Source organism: Mytilus trossulus, chromosome 6 (assembly GCF_036588685.1).
Source record: "Mytilus trossulus isolate FHL-02 chromosome 6, PNRI_Mtr1.1.1.hap1, whole genome shotgun sequence".
Lineage (NCBI taxonomy): Eukaryota > Metazoa > Mollusca > Bivalvia > Mytilida > Mytilidae > Mytilus > Mytilus trossulus.
Window position 1 is genome coordinate 58,292,712 of NC_086378.1, and position 23,028 is coordinate 58,315,739.

General features: G+C 31.9%; 1 protein-coding gene across 6 annotated transcripts in view; it reads right to left on the reverse strand.

Moving 5' to 3' along the window:
* The window catches only part of LOC134721597 (protein naked cuticle homolog 2-like), a 58,984-nt gene that overhangs the window by 23,972 nt on the left and 11,984 nt on the right, over window positions 1-23,028 (reverse strand). Inside the window, exon 1 of one of the 6 annotated variants that reach the window (XM_063584697.1) lies at window positions 20,125-20,311. The exons of 2 other annotated variants lie outside the window; for them this stretch is intronic. In XM_063584697.1, the coding sequence (XP_063440767.1) occupies window positions 20,125-20,136 (12 nt within the window). In that variant the 5' untranslated portion in view covers window positions 20,137-20,311. Of the gene's footprint in view, window positions 1-1,633; window positions 1,815-5,641; window positions 5,864-20,124; window positions 20,312-23,028 lie in introns of those variants that run through there. 3 more of the 6 variants (XM_063584701.1, XM_063584698.1, XM_063584700.1) reach the window with 3 other exon arrangements.

Genomic DNA, 23,028 nt, shown 5'->3' on the forward strand with positions numbered 1-23,028 from the left:
GGTGTCTTGGTTGTAGATGGATTTGCATACTGAGGAACACAGAATCAAAATAAAATGTTCATATGATCTTCAGCTTCGGTTTTTAGGGCTACAGCTTTATAACTGTAGCTTAATAAACTCAATTATGCAATATGAATTCCTTAGTGTGTCTAAGGAGATTGTTGCAGATTTTTCCAAATTAGGAGCTCGAGACAGTTGCCATCACTACTGCCGTACTCGGAGGTTTCTCGTGGACCAGGGACATGTTGTTTACCTCTGTCCGTCCATCCGCCAGCCAGTCACTTGATATTTGGTAGGGAGGAACCATTAGGACGTATACAAATCTAATAAAATCGTTATTGTTTCCCCCTGAAGATATTCGATTGATTTATAAATATGAATGCAACACAAGTTTTCCTAGCAACCATTGACATAACATCGCTATATTTTTTATATAAAGGGTCAGCTTGTGTACTCCAGACTGAGGTCTGTCTCTATCCGCATTGTCTTAATTCAGTCCCGTTTCCTGGGAAATATATGGGGGTAGTCTCAATGAATGGAACATTAAAGATTTCTTGTTAAATATGGCGATTGTAAAGTTGTTGTTAGGGGAGGATCTGATTTATGCGGTTTCAACTTGAAACTTTAATTTTTCCCTTGTTTAACCACACAATAATTCGTGATATTAACTTCATTGCACCCTCTTTAGAAAAATATTTCAATAATTTTACCTCCAAAAATTTTTCGCCTCGCTACGCTCGCCTAATATAAAAACTTTGCGCCCCCCCTAACTTGAAATCCTGGGTCCGCCCCTGTTAAACTACCAAGTTATAGAACATTCATCCATCTGACTATATGGATCAAGGACATATTTGATGGACATTTAAAGTACTAGCTAGCTTGCAAGTTCTTTACCAAGACTACAAAAAGTTTACAACTACATGGAAAATATTGTTCTATACTAATAAGTATTCATAATTCAAACTCAAAAACCTTTAAAAATGATACAACTGGCAGTAAAAAAGTTAGGCATACCCCATTAAGTAGGCAAAGAATTCCCTCAAGACATAATTATATATCTATAATTCATATTTCTGCCTTTTATCAACTAATTGGCAATATCTAGACAAATACATACAGACTCATAATGGAATAAATAATACAGATATGTAATTCCACCTACTTATATTCATCTGATAACCATATTTCAAAATTAAATAGGAAATATATATATAATTAATCTAAATGAACTGCTGTTAATTTTCAGTAGAAAATAATGGATAAATAAAAAAGGTTAAACATGAAATTATTCCATTAAACATGATAACACTATAATAGCAGTAAGCAAATTAACCTGGTGGATTATTTGATCCCATAATTCAGTAACTTATAATGTAGCCAGGTTGTCAAAACATTATCAACCAAAATGTATGCAGTCCTTCAATATATATATATATAAGCTATTGTTAAACTTGGAAAATCTCATGTCTTAAATAAGCTGATATCATGATATCAGCCCCAAAAGCAAGATATTAAGCAATCTTGTAGAGTGCTCATCACTGTAAACCTATCCCCCTTTTGCACTTGTGCCTATATGCATGCACTATCCTATTATTGAATAAAGCGTAGAAGAGTAAATGACCCTATAAATTACCTTATGTTTCCATTCCCCTCATTCTGTCAGACTCACACACTTACTCCATCCAATACTCACACTTGCCAAAAACCCTGAACAATGCTTTCACCTACGAAAAACATCTACGAAAAAAATACTCCACAAACACCAAACAAACCTAGAAAACGTGATCAAGGCGTTGTACTGTATGAACACATGATAACTGGATGTTTATTTGAAGGTATAATTATCAAAACATATTACATATTTCATAAAGCATTCCACATTACATAAACAAATGATTGTGTTAATTGCCTGTCTATTGTTATACAGATAGTCACATGACCACCCAAAAAAAGCATACACTAAAATGCAGGATATACGTCATCAAAACTTTAGAGATATCTAATGCATTGAAGGGGTTCATTCTTTAGAGGGGGAACGGGGTAAGGGAATATAGTAATGAGGGGTGGAAATACAGATGTGGGGATGACCTGTGTGTTAACTACCTGTTCTTAACATCAGGTCTTAAAAAGAGGGGATATACTTAAAGCTTAAACCTCATAGTTTGAACATTTGTAATTTTACTACAATGAGAATATTCAGACATTTTGTGATTTCAAGGCCGGTTTTAAAATACAGAATATTATCTTAAAAATTTATAATATTTTGCTATATATATCTAAATTGCAGTCTAAAATAGGCTAATCTAAGATACACAAGCATATTTCAAATTATTATACTTCACTCTCAATATTCCATTCTAGAAGTCAAGTCCACTTTTTAGAATATTCCACAAAGTGTGCCTAAATATATCACATTACAGAGATAAGTAAGAAAACAGAGATACCTTTAACTTCAAAGAGTTTAATGCTGGATTTAACAGCTTCTCATCTGCATCATAAGTATTTAGTAAACAAAAGGATGTTTCTGGCACTGGAAGCCAGGTCTTAATTGTAGATTTGAGATGAAAATAAATAAAACTATTCCAGACAAAATATACACTCAAAGAGAAACTGTTTAGAGCTTATCAAATGGATGTTGATAGAGTAACGTTTTCTGGGTAAAGGGTCTACCTAAATCCATAGTACAGAAAGCATGTCTGAGTCTGAATATTGATTGATAATTAATGTATCTTTGACAATGGTTGTTTAAATGTGTACAAATAAAATTTCATTAAGCATGAATTTAGTTACAGGAAACTGAAAGCACCTTATTATACATGTACTCAATTCATCTTCAAAATCAGTTAATCAATCAAGTACTGCTATATCAATTATGAATCAAATTGTCATCCTTCTTAAAGATTCACTGCCCTTATATCCCAATAGTTTGCAATACATCAGACAATCAAAAGACATTAATTAAACCCTTTTCTTATATTTGGTGGAAAATCCTACCACACATATCCAGCCTCTACCCACTACATGTATGTGCACATGTCTCATTTACTCTCCCTATACACATAACTTACATAGGCACTGTATAAACCCAATATTTATTACCCTGAAAAGTAATATCTGTCAGGCCATGATATGTTCACCTCAGAGTTTGTTGTACATTTATTGGTGAACTTTCTGGAGGTTTTATATATTAATCACAGATATGTCTACCAGATAATGCACTGACTGATACAGACATTGCAACAAAACCCATCATTTAGCTTTCTATGACAGCATTTTTGTAAAAAAAAAAAAATACTGAAAGATCATGAAGATGAAAACAATGTTTTTTCCCTTAAATAATCAAAGAATTATTTTATTTTTTTTGCTTTTGGAAAAGTTCACTTGAAGAGCTGAAATAGGACAATTGCTTTTGCAGGTGTGCTTTTGCAGGTGGAATGTAATTTGGCTATTTGTCCCCTTCTATACAACAAAAACAAACTATCTAAAGCTTCCTTTGAGCAAATCTTAAACCATTATTTACCCAAGTGACAACCATTTTGAATTTGTATTCACACATAGTGCATGGTGTCAACTATGATAAACTAATACAGTAAGAACAACAGCCATTTTTATTTTTAGCTCACAAATTTTTGAGAGAAAACCTTCCAAACAAATCTAGTTCCATTTGGATTCAGGGTTTGTCTAAGAAAAAAAACCCTGTAAAATGATGATGACACAAACACAATTCTGGACCTGAAGACCAACTTGATAAAAAGAATAAATTGTTGCATATTACACATATTATCCCTTTAGGGCCTTACATTTCCATTTTCTAAAAGTCTGATTTATCAGATGTCAATATGATGATGCTGATTTCATACAATTATTCATATCAATCATTGTAAATTTCCAAATGATTCATAAATCTTCCAAATGTTTCCTTCCATTTCCAGATCACCAAGAAGATTTATACCATTTCCCCCCCTAATAAAATATCTTTCATGTCAGAATTATCTTGTTTTTATAGGAAAACATGAAAATGTGTTCCCCTATCTGTTTTTATCATTGCACTATGTGATAGCAATTAATTTACATTGCACAGAATAAGGTACTAATGTTCTGATTAGTGTGAATAATCTTTCTAATCTACAAATCATGTAATAGATATATTCAAAATGCATTTACAATCTAGAAAATATGAATAAAGCAAGATGTAGAATATATGCTGATGAGATACCAATTGCCCTTAAGCTTAGCTCAAATTATAAGGGTGATCATAGACCCACTACCTTCACTATAAATTTACACTTTATTCAAGATTTATATCTCAAATTTTCAAACTAGAAATTCACAAATTACATGCAGTCTTTCGGGTGAAGTTGGCATTTTTTTGTACATGACTGATTATAACATAATATACCAGTATAGTTTGCAAAGTCATTTTGTATAAGGCCTTTTTCATATTTTTATCTTCTTGATTTGTTATATTTTAAAACTATAATGCTATATGCTGCTAGCAATGTATGCACTCAGCATCTTCTTCTGACCGAGATTATATTTTAGGATTACACTGCAATAAGTACTTCAATCCCAATTTACTTCAGAAATATGAAATAAAACATGTTAGAATATTAAAGACCGTCATACCTTATCACTATAAAATACCAAGAGAATATGCAACACGAAATTCTAAGTGGCACTTAATGTTTCTGACTAACTAGTTTACATACCAATTACAAAATATATATGTTCTGTCAGAAAAATGATATCAAGTGACCTTTAGGTGAACAGTAATGGCTTAATAAAGTCCTATTAACTATAAATTATTACACCATTTTCCATGTAATTAAGTTATTATGACACTACAGTACAGAACTCAGTCTCCTGAAATCTGATACATGTACTTGCATTTACTTTTATAGTTGTATGAACTTAGTCAACTCATCCATTTCATACAACCGGCAAATAGTAATTCAGTCTTGATCAGCTAGCATCAAATGATTCTTACCTAGCTCACAGTGTCTGAATTCTGAACTTATAAGTTCAATTTTGTTAATGAATGGTATTTCTTAACAAAGGTTTTAGACATCTTCATCTTTGTAGCTTCTAATATTCATTGTCATTCCATTAGTTATCTCCCTTTTCAATTACTAGTAGAGTTGTCTTCCTTTGGGACATATGAATTGTGGAATATTACAATAAGGCAAGGGAGAAAAGATTCAGGTTTTTAATGAATCTATCCACTTGTATATAAGATAAAAATTTCAAAACTTAATTAATGTTAATAAATAAATGTATATTGAGATTTATAGGACCTAGCTGTTCTCCAAAGTGCTACCAGATTGAACCTTATGTAAATGAAACATTTTCTTGACATTGAAAAATCTTTCCCATCATACCTGTATGATTTTATATACTTATTTAAGCATAAAAATATCTCAAACTATTTCTTTTATTATTGCTTTCTATTATATATAATAGCCATCTTACTTACTGATCATAAGATGATTAATTGGTGTTTTCAAAAATCTATCTTCAAATAGTTTCTTGCAAATCCCTTATCATTACAGTAGAAATATTTCTTTCATGTCAGAAGGAAATTCCTGAAGTGTTAACAACCTTAGAAACATTCCCTAAAAACAAATGTTTTTTTAAAACTCACCTAATTTCTTGATATTTACAATTTATCTGCTGTGTCACTTTAATCCTTAGGCTTTATAAGGTATATAAATCTACAGAAAATCAGATAATCATTGTAGTAGATCCTTGTTAGTCCTTATTACACCTAAATAGACTAAGAGTAATCCAAAATACCCCCAAAATATGTCTTGGATTATGTACAGCGATATAATACAGGTATTCACAAAACTTCCCCTTTACTCAGGTGAAGGTCAAATATAGTATTTTGACATCTGTTTTTCCTTATTTTCCTGAAATTGATTGTTTATTTACATTCCTCGAAACCTACATCACAACAAAGCTTGTAAACAATTTTGGCAAAAAGCTATATTGAAGTGAGATAATGAAGAAGATAATAGGGTATAAGGTATCTCATTATTGAATATCTAACACCCACATCATCATACAGGGATTATAAATAATATGCAAAAAAAACATCTCAAATTATGAAAAAAGATATTTAACAATATTTTTTTAATTATTTAAACTGTACACCTCTAATGTTTATTTTTAATAATGTGTAATATTACTTTGAATGAAATGTCAGCTGTTTGGTATAAACACCTAACCAATAACACTTTTTCAAGTGAAGTAGCACTTTTCACTGAAAGAATTAAATTCATCACTGTCTATACCAGGTTAATGTAGTATGGGAGGAAAAGAATACTCGATAAATGTTACTCAAAGTCCCAAATCTTTGGGAGACCTTAAAATAATATAGTTCAGGGTTAATGACCAAGACATGATAAACAATATAGTTCTAAAAATTCAAAGGACCTCAAATTCCTCTTCCCCCTTTTTTTATATATATATTTCACACGTTTCCTGAAACATCTCCCTTTTCCCTATAAACTGAGCATCATATTCCATTAAAGAATTGATCCTCAAACAGGCCAGGCATGACATATACAATTAACACATTCTTGTGCAATAAAGGGTAGAGGAAACAGAGTATTATTTGCATCTGGCCTGACACAACTATCATTTACCCAGAGAACATTTGGTTCAAGTATTATTGCATTACTAAGTGCATTCCTATGTCTATAGCTTTGATCATTATGACTTATAATAACTGTCATATCACTCTCCATTAATGTGCAATACATAATTCTGTCTGCCCTGTTATTGACTTTCAAAGTTCACCATCAAATATTTACCATTACTCTTATTCCATTCTGTAGATTTTTTTCTGTTTGATCTATTTTTAGGTGGCAAAGAATCGTCAATTTGCAATTTGCAATTATGTTTTTATCTAAATCCTATCCACTCTTAGGTCATTGCTGTTTTTAAGCATTATGTGATACTGCAACCAATTTTTTATCACATCAATTTATTTTGGTGACTTTCGGCTCGTAATAATGAATTTGAGTGCATACATGCATATTTATTTATGTCAAACTTGAATGTTCTCTTTATTGCAGGACAGAGACCTATGGAAGGTACTTGGTCTCTGCAAAGTTGGCTAGAACAGCCAATGGGATGAGATGTGGTATGGGTGCCAATGAGATAACTAGATCTACTCCATCCAAGTCACAATTTGTTTAAGAAAACCATTATAGGTAAAAGTACAGTCTTCAACACAGAGCCTAGGCTCACACCGCACATCAAGCTTAGAATAAAAGGCCCAAAAAAGACAAGTGACTTAAACTTATGTAAGTTAAGTATACATACATTACATTAGTTTACAGTTATCCAACTTGATGCTCTTCAGTCTTCAATATAAGCCCAAGAATTTGCATCAAAATGATGTTGAATAAAAAGTGAACTTATCTCCTGCACCACTTAAAAAACACAATATTTTCAAATTAAACTGTTACATCAATTATATTATGTTATTTCACAGATGCCACATGGTTTCTTTCTCAATTTATAGGTGACAATTGCAAGAAGAGATTAAAATAAATACACAATACCAATCAAGAAATGTATCTTTTTCTTTCTTATAAATATGTGATTTTGATTTTTTTACAAAATTTATTTTTTTCAATAAATTGCAAGATTAAAATATTAAAAAAAAACATCATTAAAATTAATTGGGTTTTCAAATTAATCTTAAAAGTCAGGATAAACAACACCAAGAACATTTCCACCCCAAAAAAAAATAAACACCAAAAATTAAGAAAAAAGGGGGAGGGTCAACCCCACAAGTGCCTGTGCATTTTCCCTAAACTTTTAAAGTTTAACAATTTTGTGTGTTTTAAACATCTGTTTGTTGTAATAATATCAGTCGCCTTATCAGTATGAAATGACAGATTTATAGCACTACTTAACCATTTTATAATTGAGAGAAGATATGAAATTTTCACTTTCTTGTGCATGGATGTTGGACTGTCTTTATTGCTCATATAGCTGACATTCTGAGGACACTTTCCAACTTTGGACTGCCAGTCCTTTAGAAGGTTACAACTTGTGGTCAAAGTCCAAGAAATTTGTAATTATCTCAGAAAAGGTGGTTCCTAATTGGACAAAAATATCCATTGAAAATCAAAGGTCTTATATTATATAAAAAAATAAAAAAATATTACAAAAAATAGAATTCTTCTTTAATCTGAGAAATATGGTCGAGGAACAAATCTGAACCTCAGAAATTGACATCAGTATACTTAGGTAGTTACCTTCAATAGCAAAATTGTAAACAACGTTCTTATTTACACAAGGTATACAATTATTTAAAATATTCAGGTCAGATTTGTTGAAAAACCTGAGATAAAATTGTTGATAAAAGTGAATGACCAAATTATTAAACTTCATTCATATTTAAACCTTCCACAAAAATTGATCTGCCTTTAACTTCAGTGTTATATTCATCTACAAACAAACGCTGTGTTGAATAAAAGATCCATTCACCCACATTTAAATAATTTAATGTTCAAGATTATAAAAGATAAACAAGTTTAATTAAAAATTTTCTCGATTAATTTTTATACCATCAAAAGCTGTCAACAGACATTTATTGCAAAGCTTCCTAATACTAAAAACTTATTTTGCATAATCAATATTTACAAATTGATCTAGTAGTATATAAAACTAGAATTTTGACCTGCTTTTTTACCAATAGTAAATACTACATGTACTAGTGTATTTAGTTGAAATTTTTTTAGAGAAGTACAAGAGTTAGACATCAATAATGATATTGAGTGCAGGGTGGCACAGTGTGGCATTATTCAGCTATTTAATCTGCATATCTATTTTAATGAGTGAGGGAAGGAGTAAAACTTCTAAACTATTATTCTAAATTCACTGAATTAAATTTTGCCAAGTCAGCATATTCTTTTTCCATGATGGATTTTTCTATTACTTTAATTTCAAAGGTAGGTGGTTCCCTCCATGTCATCCAGCTTTCTCAATCAATATGAGCTCAATTGGCTCCATGATAGTCATAAGAGTTCTAAAACTGGCATTTAAAATACCAAAACTCAATCAATTCTATCAAATATATCAGATGCAGTCTGCCTTAGATGGTGCAGGTCCATCTACCCTTTAACCTCTTCTTCACTATTACCAACAACCTATTTCTTCTTTCAATGTTTCAATATATATCATGCACACCCAGCATTAATAGCTTTCTCATTCTTAAGATTATAGTTATACTATATAAATATATCCTTGTTGAATCGTCCTGAATAATGTACCCAGATTTACATGCTATTTTGAATCCCTTCTATTCATAATATGTCCACTATTCCTATATTTGATCTCCTAAGATTCCCACAACAAACCTATTTGACACCTGTGACTTAAGGTTAATATAGGTGTACCAGGATCAGCCTCTCTTTGATGTCACCTGCCCCATTAAATCTGAACTGACAACCATGTAATGTTTCTGAATCAGATTTACATAGATCTGTTGGTAAATAGTCTGTCATCACCTGATACTGGATGCCCAAATAATCTTACAGGAGTAAGTGGGAACAGTTAGTACTATATAAGTATGTTAATACTCCTGAAAAGTGGCAGTTTATTAGCATTTCCATCAAAAGGGGAACAACTGAAAAATATAAGGGATGACAGATAAAAATCAGAAAAATGTACTTTAAAATAATCATTATGGGAGCCTGTTTTTTTAGAAAGCAAAAACTTTATTTCATGAAATCTGGCAAAAAAAAGTCAAACAGATTGTGTACATGTTTCTGAAAAAACACTGATTGAACTTATTAAAGTGATGTACCTTTAAGCCGATTTCTTTCTATAATGCGAAATTTTAATTTTACATTTTCTCTTTAATCGAGATACCCATTTCCTTATTGCACAGCTGCGTTTTAATTTAAACAGAATAGCATTTTAACAATGGTGTGTTAGAATTTTTATAAATACCCACTCAACAACCACTTAACATAAAGTTAAAGTAATTTTTACAAAATATTTTTTTTCAAAGTTTTATGTAAATTAGTTTCTATTTCTGTATCCATTAAAAGATTTTACAAATTGCCTGTAAATATTCTACTCTCATTACTATAGTATCCCTTTAACGATTTTGTATTTTATCAAGTTTACAGCACTCAGGTAAATATTCCAATACTGTATTATGATGGAAATATTACTTAATACAGAACTGCTATTACAGGTGATATGTCAGGTGATGTCAGGAAAAGTGTTATCTTATTGTCAATACTTCTATCTGATAATAACTTTACAAAAATGGAGATGTTTTAAAAGTTAATGAAATTTCAGAAAATATCGGCATAATTTGTATGATTTGTAAAATAATATATAGATATAGGAAGATGTGGTGTGATAGACTATTTTGGATACCCCCAAGTAGGTGACCAGAGGTTGGACACAGTAATGTATAATTTCAAATAAGTCGTTAGAATGCCCATATAGACTTGTGGAATGTGACTATAAAGGTAAACTAATTTAAAAGGTGACTAATATAATAATGCATTGCATGGTGAATCAAGAACTTTTTATAAGGGTGGCTCCAGTCATGCTTCAGTGATTCCCTATATAATCACCCATATTTTCTGACAAAAGAGATGCCAGCCCTGCCCCCCTCCCCCTGGATCCACCTGTGTTATGCAAATATAGTTTATAGAGAAGGGTCAAGAATTGTCCCTATAAAGATAACGTTACTAATTATGATGAAGAAGCAACCCTCTACATGAAACAGGTAATAGAAGTCTCCTTAAATGTCATTACAGATTATCTAAAATGACTCAAGACATCCCAAGTGTAACTAAATATAGTTTATATATATATTCCTTTAGCTGGGGAAAAGTCCTGTTAGACAGATGGTACAATTACTGTCATTCAACTGGTATCCCCTAAGACTGCATTAATATTCTACAACTGGTACCCTCTGAGACTGTATTAATATTCTACACAAATCACCTTAGTTGTTATTTCAATAGCTGACCAACTTAACTCATCCCCCAAATGAAATTAATCATTCTGGACAGCTCCATAGAATTTCTGGAGTTATTTGAAATATTACAGTTAGAGGTCCAACACAGGTTTTTCAAAAGTCTTAACACCTGAGTGTAATTTTTCATATTTTTAGGTACCAGTAGCAAAGTTTATATTAATGGTACCAGCATGCTTAAACCTCTTTCTTTTTGCTTAGATATCATTATCCACAGTCTCTGTCATTTGTGAAATGAGAATTACCCCTTTCAATCTTTCAAAACATGAGAAAAATAATCAAGCTAGGAAAGAAGTAATATAGCTATTGCTACTGCCCAGAATTCTGTTTACAAGTGACTCATCTTGAATGATAAATGAGGTTGAGTGACAAACTGTGGTTTTGTACCATTTCCATATGTATAGAGAGAACTTCTGTGGTTTCCTTTATCTTCAAAACAGGTAGCCAACATCAAATTATTTATTAACTTTGAGCCTGACATCACTTACATCAAACATAAGGAAGCTTATGTAAAGGAAAATTACAAACTGTGGGGCTTGAAGGTCATAGTCAGTGGTACTCTCTGATATAGCTATATGTCAAATGTGCACCATACTTGCCACATACTGCCTTCATATGAGGCATTGAAGCAAGTATAAATTAGTTTTTAAAAAATGAGAATTTTTACCAAAAACATGTAAATTAACGTGCATATATTTTGTTTGATCAAACTTTGTAACCTAAGGTGAGTTAGGGACAAAACACCAGAGCAGAAAACTCTAGGAAAAGACATTTCCTATAAATTAAAAGTTTAAATTACAATTTCAAAATTACGTATTCTGGGACTGGCAAATAGGCAATATCAAAACAATATTAAGTAAGTATTTTGACAGTAATGACAAGTCAAAGATGTTGAAGGCTCTAGTGATATATCTTTACCTATCCTAATTACAGGTATACAATCTCTTTGATCTTTACTACATATATGTAAATATCTGAAACCTTGAACAGGTGTGCCAAAATGAAAACACCACATAAAGTTATCATGTGGACACTTTACCTAACCTTATACAAATCTTTATTTCAAAAATATCAATAGAGCATATAATTTGTTGTCCAGCCTACAGTATATGCAAAGTTCAACTTGTGGTCACTTTTCTTAAATCAAAGAGAAAATCTGTTAGATTGTCCTAGTTCAAGGTAAAGGGAGGTAATTCTAATACAGCCATTTGAATTCTTAGACATGGGAGATAACCCACACATTTTGACCTGCAACAACCAAATAATAAGAGTTTGGATTTGTTGTCTCAAATCAATTTAACTTGACTTTTACAAAGTATATAATCTACCAATTCGGACATTAGGTCCAGAAAAGAAAGACATCAGGCTGATGTTCCAAGAATTCTAATATACACAGGGGGACATTTTAAAAATTAGTTTATGCACTTTAGTCCAAAGTACATTTGTAAAACAAGTACAATGACCATCACTATAACTATAGTTCTGTGCCAAAAATACTGTTTACTTCAAGGTGGCTTATGCTTTCATTCAAGGTATGTTAGAAACTTGGTTTTATCTTTAGTAAGATAATGTAATGAGAAGGTAAACAAGATAACACAGACAAAATAAATGTGTTTGTATAACTTAAAGTAAAACATTTATATCAGAAAACACATTACTGTAGATATAATCAGATAGTACAGAACAATGCCCTGTGTTCATGGAGTACATCAATAAATAAATGCCCTGATGGTTTCAAGAACATCCAGGTGAATGGACCCACCAATTTGCCATGGATTTTCATGTCATACATGCACAAAACAGTTAAAACCTTGCATTCATCATAATGTCTAATTAATGTACTGTATTCAAATTTCAATGAACTGTTAAGTTATTTGACTTTGCAGATAGATTGCAGACAACTGTGGGTTCAATTGAGTCCTTTAGAGGAGTATAACAAGTTACTGAGTACAAAGAAAATAACACTATAAATTTTGTACGTCTAAAGTCTTTTAAAAAATTTACCCTCACCTGATGAAAGCTAAAACCCTAAAAATTTGATTCATTTTCCTGCTCATAATAAGCTGAACTTCCAAGTAGTCGGCTCTTAGTTACCAAACTGCCTTTTGTCCTTTCTGACTAAAATTATTTACTCCAAAAGTATATATATATTATTAAGATTAAAAGATTTGAAGAAAATGAAGTCGGTTCTTAAAACCAGAACTTACCCTTGTGAGAAAATGGTTGATTTAAGTCTGTAAAAGTTAATAGGGCTGATCATATATAATGGACAAAATTGTTATTTCCATGATAATTATAAAACTTCATTTTTTTCATTTTTTTATTTTTACGAAATCCTACGACATTTTTGTTAAAACCCAAAAATATCCCTATTATCATTATACCTACTGAAATAAGCCTTTAAATAAGTGTTTTCCCCCTAGTTTAATTAATACTTGGTATATGTATTAGTAGTACTCTGCACATCCTCTAACTATTAATATACCTGACAACTTGAGCAACTTTTAATACAGATGTCATTTTCAGGTAAACACCTTCCTTTTATCTCATCACTTTGATGTGCTTAATTACAGGTAAAAAACAATTTGACATCATTTGAAGTTGTTAATTACAGGTCGACAAACAACTAGTTAACATTCCATGCCTTGCTTCAAACGTTTACCCTGATTAGCTTTCTGCCATTAAACATGCAAGGATTACTTTTCTTTTCATTTCGGAAGGAGAAAAACAGCATGAGAGAAAATTTGAAGCAATTTCAAGCTTTTCACAAGTGTAACTTTGTGTAAGTGTAGTTCAAACAGGTTAATATTGACGATTCGTTCCACCTTTAGTAGAAGGAAACATGGTGTTAAGAACCAGTAGAATATCCGTTATTGATCTATACTGTGGATGTAAACCACTAACATTTGTTACCGATTTTGTCTCTGTAAATTGGATTAGAGACGCCTAAACTGACAATTCAGAGAAAAAGACATAATCAGAAGTGAATATCTCCAAGACAGAGATGACATATTAGATGTCTGGCTTTTTCAACTTAACATGATGTCTTCACAGAAACCTATCAATTTGGTATAAATTAATTTCTAAAAACCCAAGAATTCCCCAATACTACTGGTTATAGTTTCTGCACTCTAACATTTTAAATTCATGCACATGTTGTATAATGTTGGACAATTTTGGGGGAGCATTTAAGTTTCCCTGAAATAAAAAAATGTGAATAACAGTAAAACTTCTACATATTATGAACAAATTTTGAGCTTCCGTCATCCTGTAATTGACCATTGGTCAAACCATGGTTGGATGTACTTTACACCATAATCTGACCATGGTTGACCAAGCTCAAATCTCAAGTGGATATCTATGGTCAATTTGACCACCATGATTTTCGACCTTTATGACCATAGTCAATTTAACAGCCATGATCTCCCACCTTTATGACCAAGGTCATACATCTAACATAAGTTGACCATGGTCAATTTAACAACTGTAATTTTCTACCTTTATGACCATGATCATACATCTAACAATGGTTGACCAAGGTTGACCTTGGTATGAAGCACGGTTTACCATGGTATGAAGCACAGTTGACCATAGTATGAAGCATGGTTGACCATGGTATGGAGCCTGGTTGACCTTGGTATGAAGCACGGTTGACCATGGTATGAAGCCTGGTTGACCATGGTATGAAGCACAATTGACCATTGTTTGAAGCACGGTTGACCATGGTATTGAGCATGGTTGACCTTGGTATGAAGCCTGGTTGACCATGGTATGAAGCACAATTGACCATGGTATGAAGCACAATTGACCATTGTTTGAAGCACAGATGACCATGGTATTGAGCATGGTTGACCTTGGTATGAAGCCTGGTTGACCATGGTATGAAGCACAATTGACCATTGTTTGAAGCACAATTGACCATGGTATGAAGCACGGTTGACCATGGTATGGAGCATGGTGGACCATGGTATGAAGCAGGGTTGACCATGGTTTGAAGCAGGGTTGACCATGGTATGAAGCACGTTTCCCATGGTAAGAAGCAGGGTTGACCATGATATGAAGCCTGGTTTACCATGGTAGGAAGCACGGTTGACCATGGTTTGAAGCATGGCTGACCATGGTATAAAGCACGGTTGACCTTGGTATGAAGCACAGTTGACCATGGTAGGAAGCACGGTTGACCATGGTAGGAAGCACAGTTGACCATGGTATGAAGCACGGTTGACCATGGTAGGAAGCACGGTTGACCATGATGTGAAGCACGGTTGACCATGGTATGAAGCACGGTTGACCATAGTAGGAAGCACGGTTGACCATGGTATGAAGCACAGTTGACCATGGTATGAAGCCTGGTTGACCATGGTATGAAGCCTGGTTGACTGTGGTATGCAGCACAGTTGACCATGGTATGAAGCACAGGTGACCATGGTTTGAAGCATGGTTGACCATGGTATGAAGCAGGGATGACCATGGTTTGAAGCACGGTTGACCATGATTTGAAGCACGATTGACCATGGTATGAAGCATGGTTGACCATGGTATGAAGCACGGTTGACCATAGTATGAAGCAGGGTTGACCATGGTAGGAAGCAGGGATGACCATGGTTTGAAGCACGGTTGACCATGATTTGAAGCACGATTGACCATGGTATGAAGCAGGGTTGACCATGGTATGAAGCACGTTTCCCATGGTAGGAAGCACAGTTGACCATGGTATGAAGCATGGTTGACCATGGTATGAAGCATGGTTGACCATGGTATGAAGCACGGATGACCATGGTATGAAGCACAATTGACAATGGTATGAAGCACAGTTGACCATGGTTTGAAGCATGGTTGACCATGGTATGAAGCACGGATGACCATGGTATGAAGCACAATTGACCATGGTATGAAGCACAGTTGACCATGGTTTGAAGCACGATTGACCATGGTATGAAGCCTGGTTGACTGTGGTATGAAGCACGGATGACCATGGTATGAAGCACAGTTGACCATGGTTTGAAGCATGATTGACCATGGTATGAAGCACGATTGACCATGGTATGAAGCATGGTTGACTGTGGTATGAAGCCTGGTTGACTGTGGTATGAAGCACGGATGACCATGGTATGAAGCACAGTTGACCATGGTTTGAAGCATGAATGACCATGGTATGAAGCACGATTGACCATGGTATGAAGCATGGTTGACTAAGGGTTGGGAGCCATCTCTGATCTGTAAACATCCAATTTATGACTCCCTTATACTGCACAATTACCATTTACAAATTTGCATATAATATGCCTCTTTCAAAATTAGATTAAAAATGTACTAAGTGTCTTCTTAATGTACCAAGTGTCTGTTTGTGAATAAGTCACATCCAAAACAAACAATATATATACTGAGCAGGTCACCTCTACAGTAAAATGACAATAGGTGATCTTCTAGCTTTAATTACTAGAGGATCAGGTTCACACTTAAAATTCATTAGCTTGTTATAGCTACACATATTCTCTATTAATATTCTTATGTTATCTGTCAAATGGAGAATAAAAAGCCTGAGGAAAAATTGATTTAAAAGACAGTCTAACTTTACATCTCTTACAAAACTCTGACTACAGAAAAGATGGTTTGTGAAAGGGTTTAGAATTACACCACAAAGTTCAGCATAAAGATTTTAAATTTTTAACTCGCTGGTGGCAGTGAAATAACACAATTATGTTCTATGAATAAATTCCGTGTTTTTTATGCATCACTTTAAATTCAGAAAGTATTGCATGCATTTATTATTGGAATTTTGTAATTTAATTTTAATTTTTGCCATTTGGAGTTTAAATTATTGCAATTATAACCCTGTTGCATTTTTTCGCCATAATAATAACATCGCAATAATTCATGAATTTACAGTATTCTTTGATTTTTCAGCTCCATATACATTTCCTTACTACATTTCATGCACTGTTAACGATTTTGAATATAAAAAAGAAGATGTGGCATGATTGTCAATGAGATAACTCTCCACAAGAGACTATTAATGACATAGAAATTAACAGTTATAGGTCATTGTACAGCCTTCAACAATGAGCACAGCTCATTAATACAAACTTTGTTACAATTCTAAACAGGAAATTGGCCTTTACACTCATACAGCATAGTCAGCTTATTTAACTAATCACCAGCTGTTACTCATTGCTCATCTTTACTAACTTAATTTGCAATGAAATTTATAAAATTAAATACTCTGAGATCAAGGTATATGATATTTGGGGGCTGCTGACATTTTTTTTTTTGTCAAACAGGCAACAAAAATATTAAGACAGCTAGCATGGTCAGGTTAACTATAAAAAAAATATCTTCAGATTTTATTTTTCAATAATTAAATTGTTAATTGATAGTACAAATAGGTCTCTTCATTAATAGTCACCCTTTGAAAAGGTCAAACACTGAAGGAAGTCTTTTAAATGATACCAAAGAACAGTGCATTTGAATTCCTACATTTTCAACAAATTCTTTTAATTTCCATTGAAAAATTTATAAAGTTTCTTTTCATCTTATCTAAATTACAATGTCAATATCAAAATTTGACATATCTATCAAACGATCATTAAAGATGTTATGTATCCCTCCTTAAAAAAAAATATTTATATTATTTCATCCCTTTATGTAAAAACATTTTATCTCTCAGCTGTTTTTTATGTCAAACATTTTTTTCAAAAGATGTTATCCTTATTGTATACTCTCCCAAACATCAACATCAATACACATTATTAATCGGTGAAATTGACACAAGAAGAACGTTTTACTTTGATCTTTTGACTATGATTCGTGGCAGCTTGAAAGAGATCTCAAACTTAATCTTCAGTTTATATACAAGTCAAAATCTTGTTATATTCTTCACTTTTATAAGCCTACAAAAAATGTCTACAAAAACATTCTGAAAGATGAAAGTTGTTAGTTCAAAGCAAGGACTAAAAGGGATATTTTAAAATATTGTATGCATATTTGATTAATTTTCATTGTGAGAAATACAACATTGTCAATTAAAATGCACATCATTTCATTTCTTTGAACTCGATGCAATGTTTTTCTTCTTCTTTTTTTGTTAAAAAAAAGTCATTTCATGAATTGAATTAAAATATCTTCCATTTCAAATCAATACTTCTCAAACAGGAACATTTTATATGTATGAATATATATTTGCATTGGGAGTGCAAAATCCAAATAGTACTTCAACTTCAGCAAAAGCTATTTCAGGTTCATAATGCAGTTCAAATAAGAGTTATATGAATATTAATATTATATGATATTCTCTTTTTCTTTGATACAAAAGATCACAAAAACTTAGCAACTTCCGCCAATGTCATAATTTAACAATTAATTACATAATATCCATACCATTATAAAGGACTGATCATTTTACATCATAAGTCGATAATTACTTCCTTTCCAATTCAGAATACATGACCAAAAAAATCGGAAAAATTGAGGATAAATTACATGGAAACTCATTGAAAACAGGATACTTGATCGGTGATTTGAGGATTGGATGCAATCATACAATCAATCGTTTCTGTCTGGCTGTAAACAAGACTGAATAAAATACATCAGAATTGGTATTAAAGTTCTGGAATAATTAATCAAACTGAAGCTTGTACTCTATAGAGAGATTCATAGCCATTTGTCATACAGAGTTCTTGCCCAACAATTAATCTAATTCTAGTTTTCAGGAATGGCCGGCCAATTTTCAATATAAATCTACTTGTATAGTTTAACTTTCCAATCTGATTGTAACATAGATCCTGTTCCCACACATCACTAACATGACTAAATACAAGGATCTTGTTTGTTTTGTTTGTTTTAAAGATGTGACTTTTTAGGAAACTGAATCTCGGGGGAAAAAGTCAGTGTCTGAAAAAAATCAACATGCACTGCACACACACTCAATATGAATGATTTGAGAATCAGAACCAGCAATAAAACTTGTGGATACAAAAAATAAGATTTCATCATGCACTCAAATATGATCCAATATGCTCCACAAAAATATTGTGTATTTATTTATTATATTTGACAATTTGCTTGGCTTGCTGTGAGTGAATATGCAACATTTTCAACAATGTGATGTTTTTTTACAAAGCTTTTTCTGCGACAGAAGCCTGTCACAAACTGATTAATTATGCTGTTATTACTACTGATACTTAATGTATTGACAAAGCTTAATATAGGATATGCTTTTGGAGCCATTAGAAGAAAGAAAAAAAAAGCAGAACTTCATCTGATATGGTGACTATTCTTCTGAAACAATAGCTTTGTTATAATCTAATAAATTTTTTGACTGTTTTTCAAAATTTGAAACAGCATTAAAATATTAATAATAATGATACACATTGTAATTCGATACTCCCTGAGATCAACTTCACAATCAACTGACGATCAGATATTTCATAAAGCTAAAATATGAATTTCAGACATCAAAGAGAATATGGAGATAATATAATCAAACAGGGGAGACAAACAAGGAATAATTTGAACACTTTAAGTTTGAATTTCTTCCTGCAGCTATACAGTGTCACAAACCAGACCAAGTTACATACTTAATCTTAATTTTACATCTTATCTTTTCCCATACTTATAAACTTATTGAATATGAAACAGTCACAATTCCAAGACACTTTGTAAGATGGATTTCAATTTGAATCTATAACTTGTTACAATCATACACATGGAGATTTAAGTCAAAATTCCTACTTGCACAATTCAATTCAAACTGTACGAATTATTTTCCTGCATCTGATGCTGATCATAAAATTGCACCGTTTTGGTTTTTTTTTTTAATTTGAAAACGGTAATTATAAACAGTAACTTTAATCTGGATCCAAGATTTTAAATCAAACAATATTTATAGTTCATTACTATTGACTTTAATTTGAATGAATTGATTTGAATCAGTTTTCAAGCAAATATCAAGTCTTCAATGCAAATATTAAATATATATACAACGTGTCTGAATTCAAGCATAAAATTATGCATCAATTGACCGATTTTCCTGACATTTAATTTAGAGACAAAATTTGCTATCCCTTCATAACACATTTTTGTCTATCATAGCTCAATTAACTCACTTGTATGTTCATTTCTAAAACCCTCCACCAGCAAGCACAGATCTGTCAAAGTACAAGTATTTTCTCACTATCATTTTTCTTAATTGCATAATAAATCTTGCAAATAAACAATATTACTTAATGACTTGCTAATACAATTCCTCACAGCTGGATACAAAGCATGTCATAAAAAATCTCACCCTCCTTGAGAAATACATGTCATAGATTGCATAATTAACTTAGAACCTGTATGATATGATTACTTAACTACATGTACATGTACCTGTATGCAAACCACAGGGTGGCAAAAATGAAATCAATCAAAATTTAAATTATCCTGGTGAAATGTACATAGATAAACAATGATATAATTGATAATTACAGGTATTTCTAACATCAAAGTGATTGATCACCTGTAAAGTTTACAGGTACACAACAAAGTGGAATTAATTTATGGTCTAACCTAAACAAGCATGAGATTTTACAGATGAGGACCATCTGTCAATAAATAATAATTAGTAAAAGTTAAAGTACAAATTTATTACCATATAAATGTGATTGGATTAATTGGGTTTTAAAATGAATTTAACTAATTTAAAAACATGTTTCATATGATATAACAGATATGGTTGATATTGTCTCAGACACAGATAAGTTTTACCTTAAAATAATACTACTAAAACCTAGCTTACTTCATAATGCCTGCAGAACCGGTGACAAAGCATATATGTCCAATTAGCATGTGGAAATCCTAGAGAAGCTATGATAAATTAAGATTTCGCTTTTAGTGTTGGCCAACCTCTGAGCTTGACACAGTATCTTGGTGTATCACTGGACAATATAGAACTATATACTGGAAAAAGTCAGATGTATCATTGAAACAATAAGCTATAAAAGCAAATCTGTTTAAAAAAAACTTTTTAACTTTTCTTAATTACTAAAATATACTGCTCTCTTTTCTTGATGCAGACTCAGCATTGACATAAATGATTCTTTACAAGCTACTCAGCCAGAAAGCTTTTACACTTACCCTTTTCACAAATATTAAAAGAAGCAGGCAAATTTTATGCACCAGTTAAGATGGCAGTATTAGCAAAGTTTTTAAGGATATAACTCTTAGATAAATCAAAGGAAGCTTTCATGTGACTCAAAATCATTTAGATTATAATAGAGATAAAATATATGCTTTTAAAATTTCTTTAAATTTAATATGGCAGCTCAAAAAGAAGTATGATAAAAAGTACCAGCAAATTACAATATGCTTTGCAAGTGAAAATTCTTTTTAGTTTTAAAAACTTTCATCATATTCATTTTTTTGTTAAATTTCAATTAATGAATGATCCAAATACAGTTGCAGTGACCTATATATAAAACCCTTCACTGATACACCAACTTGATACCCTTATGTATACATTGCTTTAATATGATCTAAAGAGATTTTGTACTCTTATGTAATCGTTTCCTCTACTCAACTAACTCAAAGGCAAACTTATGTCACTTCCAATCTATAAAAATCCAGACAAAATACATTTGGCCTCTACTCTAAACATTTAATCGTAACTTTAAAGTCAATGCCGAAATTAAATCGAAACCACAAGAATTTCAAAAGACTAAATCAAGGTGAAAATCTACCTGATATTTAACGAACAGATATAACGATATTCAGACCAATAAAATATTCTCAATTATTTGTACTATTGAGTAAATAAATGAATAAAAGAAAGAGTAAACAAAGGGATAAAGGCGAGAGTACACAAATGAATGAAACACATCAGTCTTATCAAGGATAGTTCAAAGAGAAATGCCGAAAATTGTTGACAAAAATAGTTCTATCGATATGAACATCTTAAGCGGGTGCAATATACTTCATACTGATAGTTGAAGGGCATCATTCTACCAATATAAGTTGAAGATTCTATCATTTCAAGAGTTTACAAAGCAATCAAAGGTGTAAAATAGGTTTAATCTTTTATCATGATTATTATCAAATATTTATAGACATTTTTACCTAAATTAATATCTAACCTAAAAGTCACACATAAAGTCCACTTCTCTGCTGATCTTAGCAATATTGTGCCGTTAATATATAATTATACTGATTTCTTGTATGTTAGACTTCAGTTTCTTACAATTTTATGTCAAGACACAAACCTCCTTTAACAATAAATGAAAATATTTTCAATAAGTAACTCTATATGGTTTGACTATCAGTTCATATTGTGCACAAACATATACATTACAACTCAAAGAGATTCCTTTTTTCTTATTCAATTGATAGTGTTTCACTTAAGTGTGACATTTATCTCAAAAATCTTTGTACAATCGTTTTTAAGTAAGATCAAATTTAAGTTTAAAGGACTCTTAGGAGAATATTTTCACAGTTTACACATTACTTTGTTTTTGTTATTATGTTATTGTAAGAAAATCCTAAAATTTCCCACGTTTTTTAACTCTCAAGCTTACATTATTTTTAAATATAAGTTTTAACAAGAGATTAGTCTTTTTTCTCCAAATTTACCAAATCATTTCAGTTTTACTCAAACTGCCATGCAAATCATTAATTCTGTAAAAATGAACTTTTCGTTTCATAAGCATAGCAAGAGATATTTTTAAACAGCAAACATGGACTACAAACATGATCGCGATATAAATATTCAAAGTGTATCACAAATCTATCTTTTATCCGTGGATAAATTCATTGAGGAAAGGATGAACAGCTTCATGTGTTATAATTTCATCTGAAGATTTCATGCAAATGAAATGAAAATATTATTTAAAAATTCCGTCAACAAAGGTGATCATACATGGCATCCCAGTGAGAATTTTCCTTTAACTGCTTGTTACAGTGTTTATATGTCCTTTTACTAACAACCTCTCTGCGGGTCGTCACCTTTTTTGTTCAAAATTAGCATGTAAAATGTACTA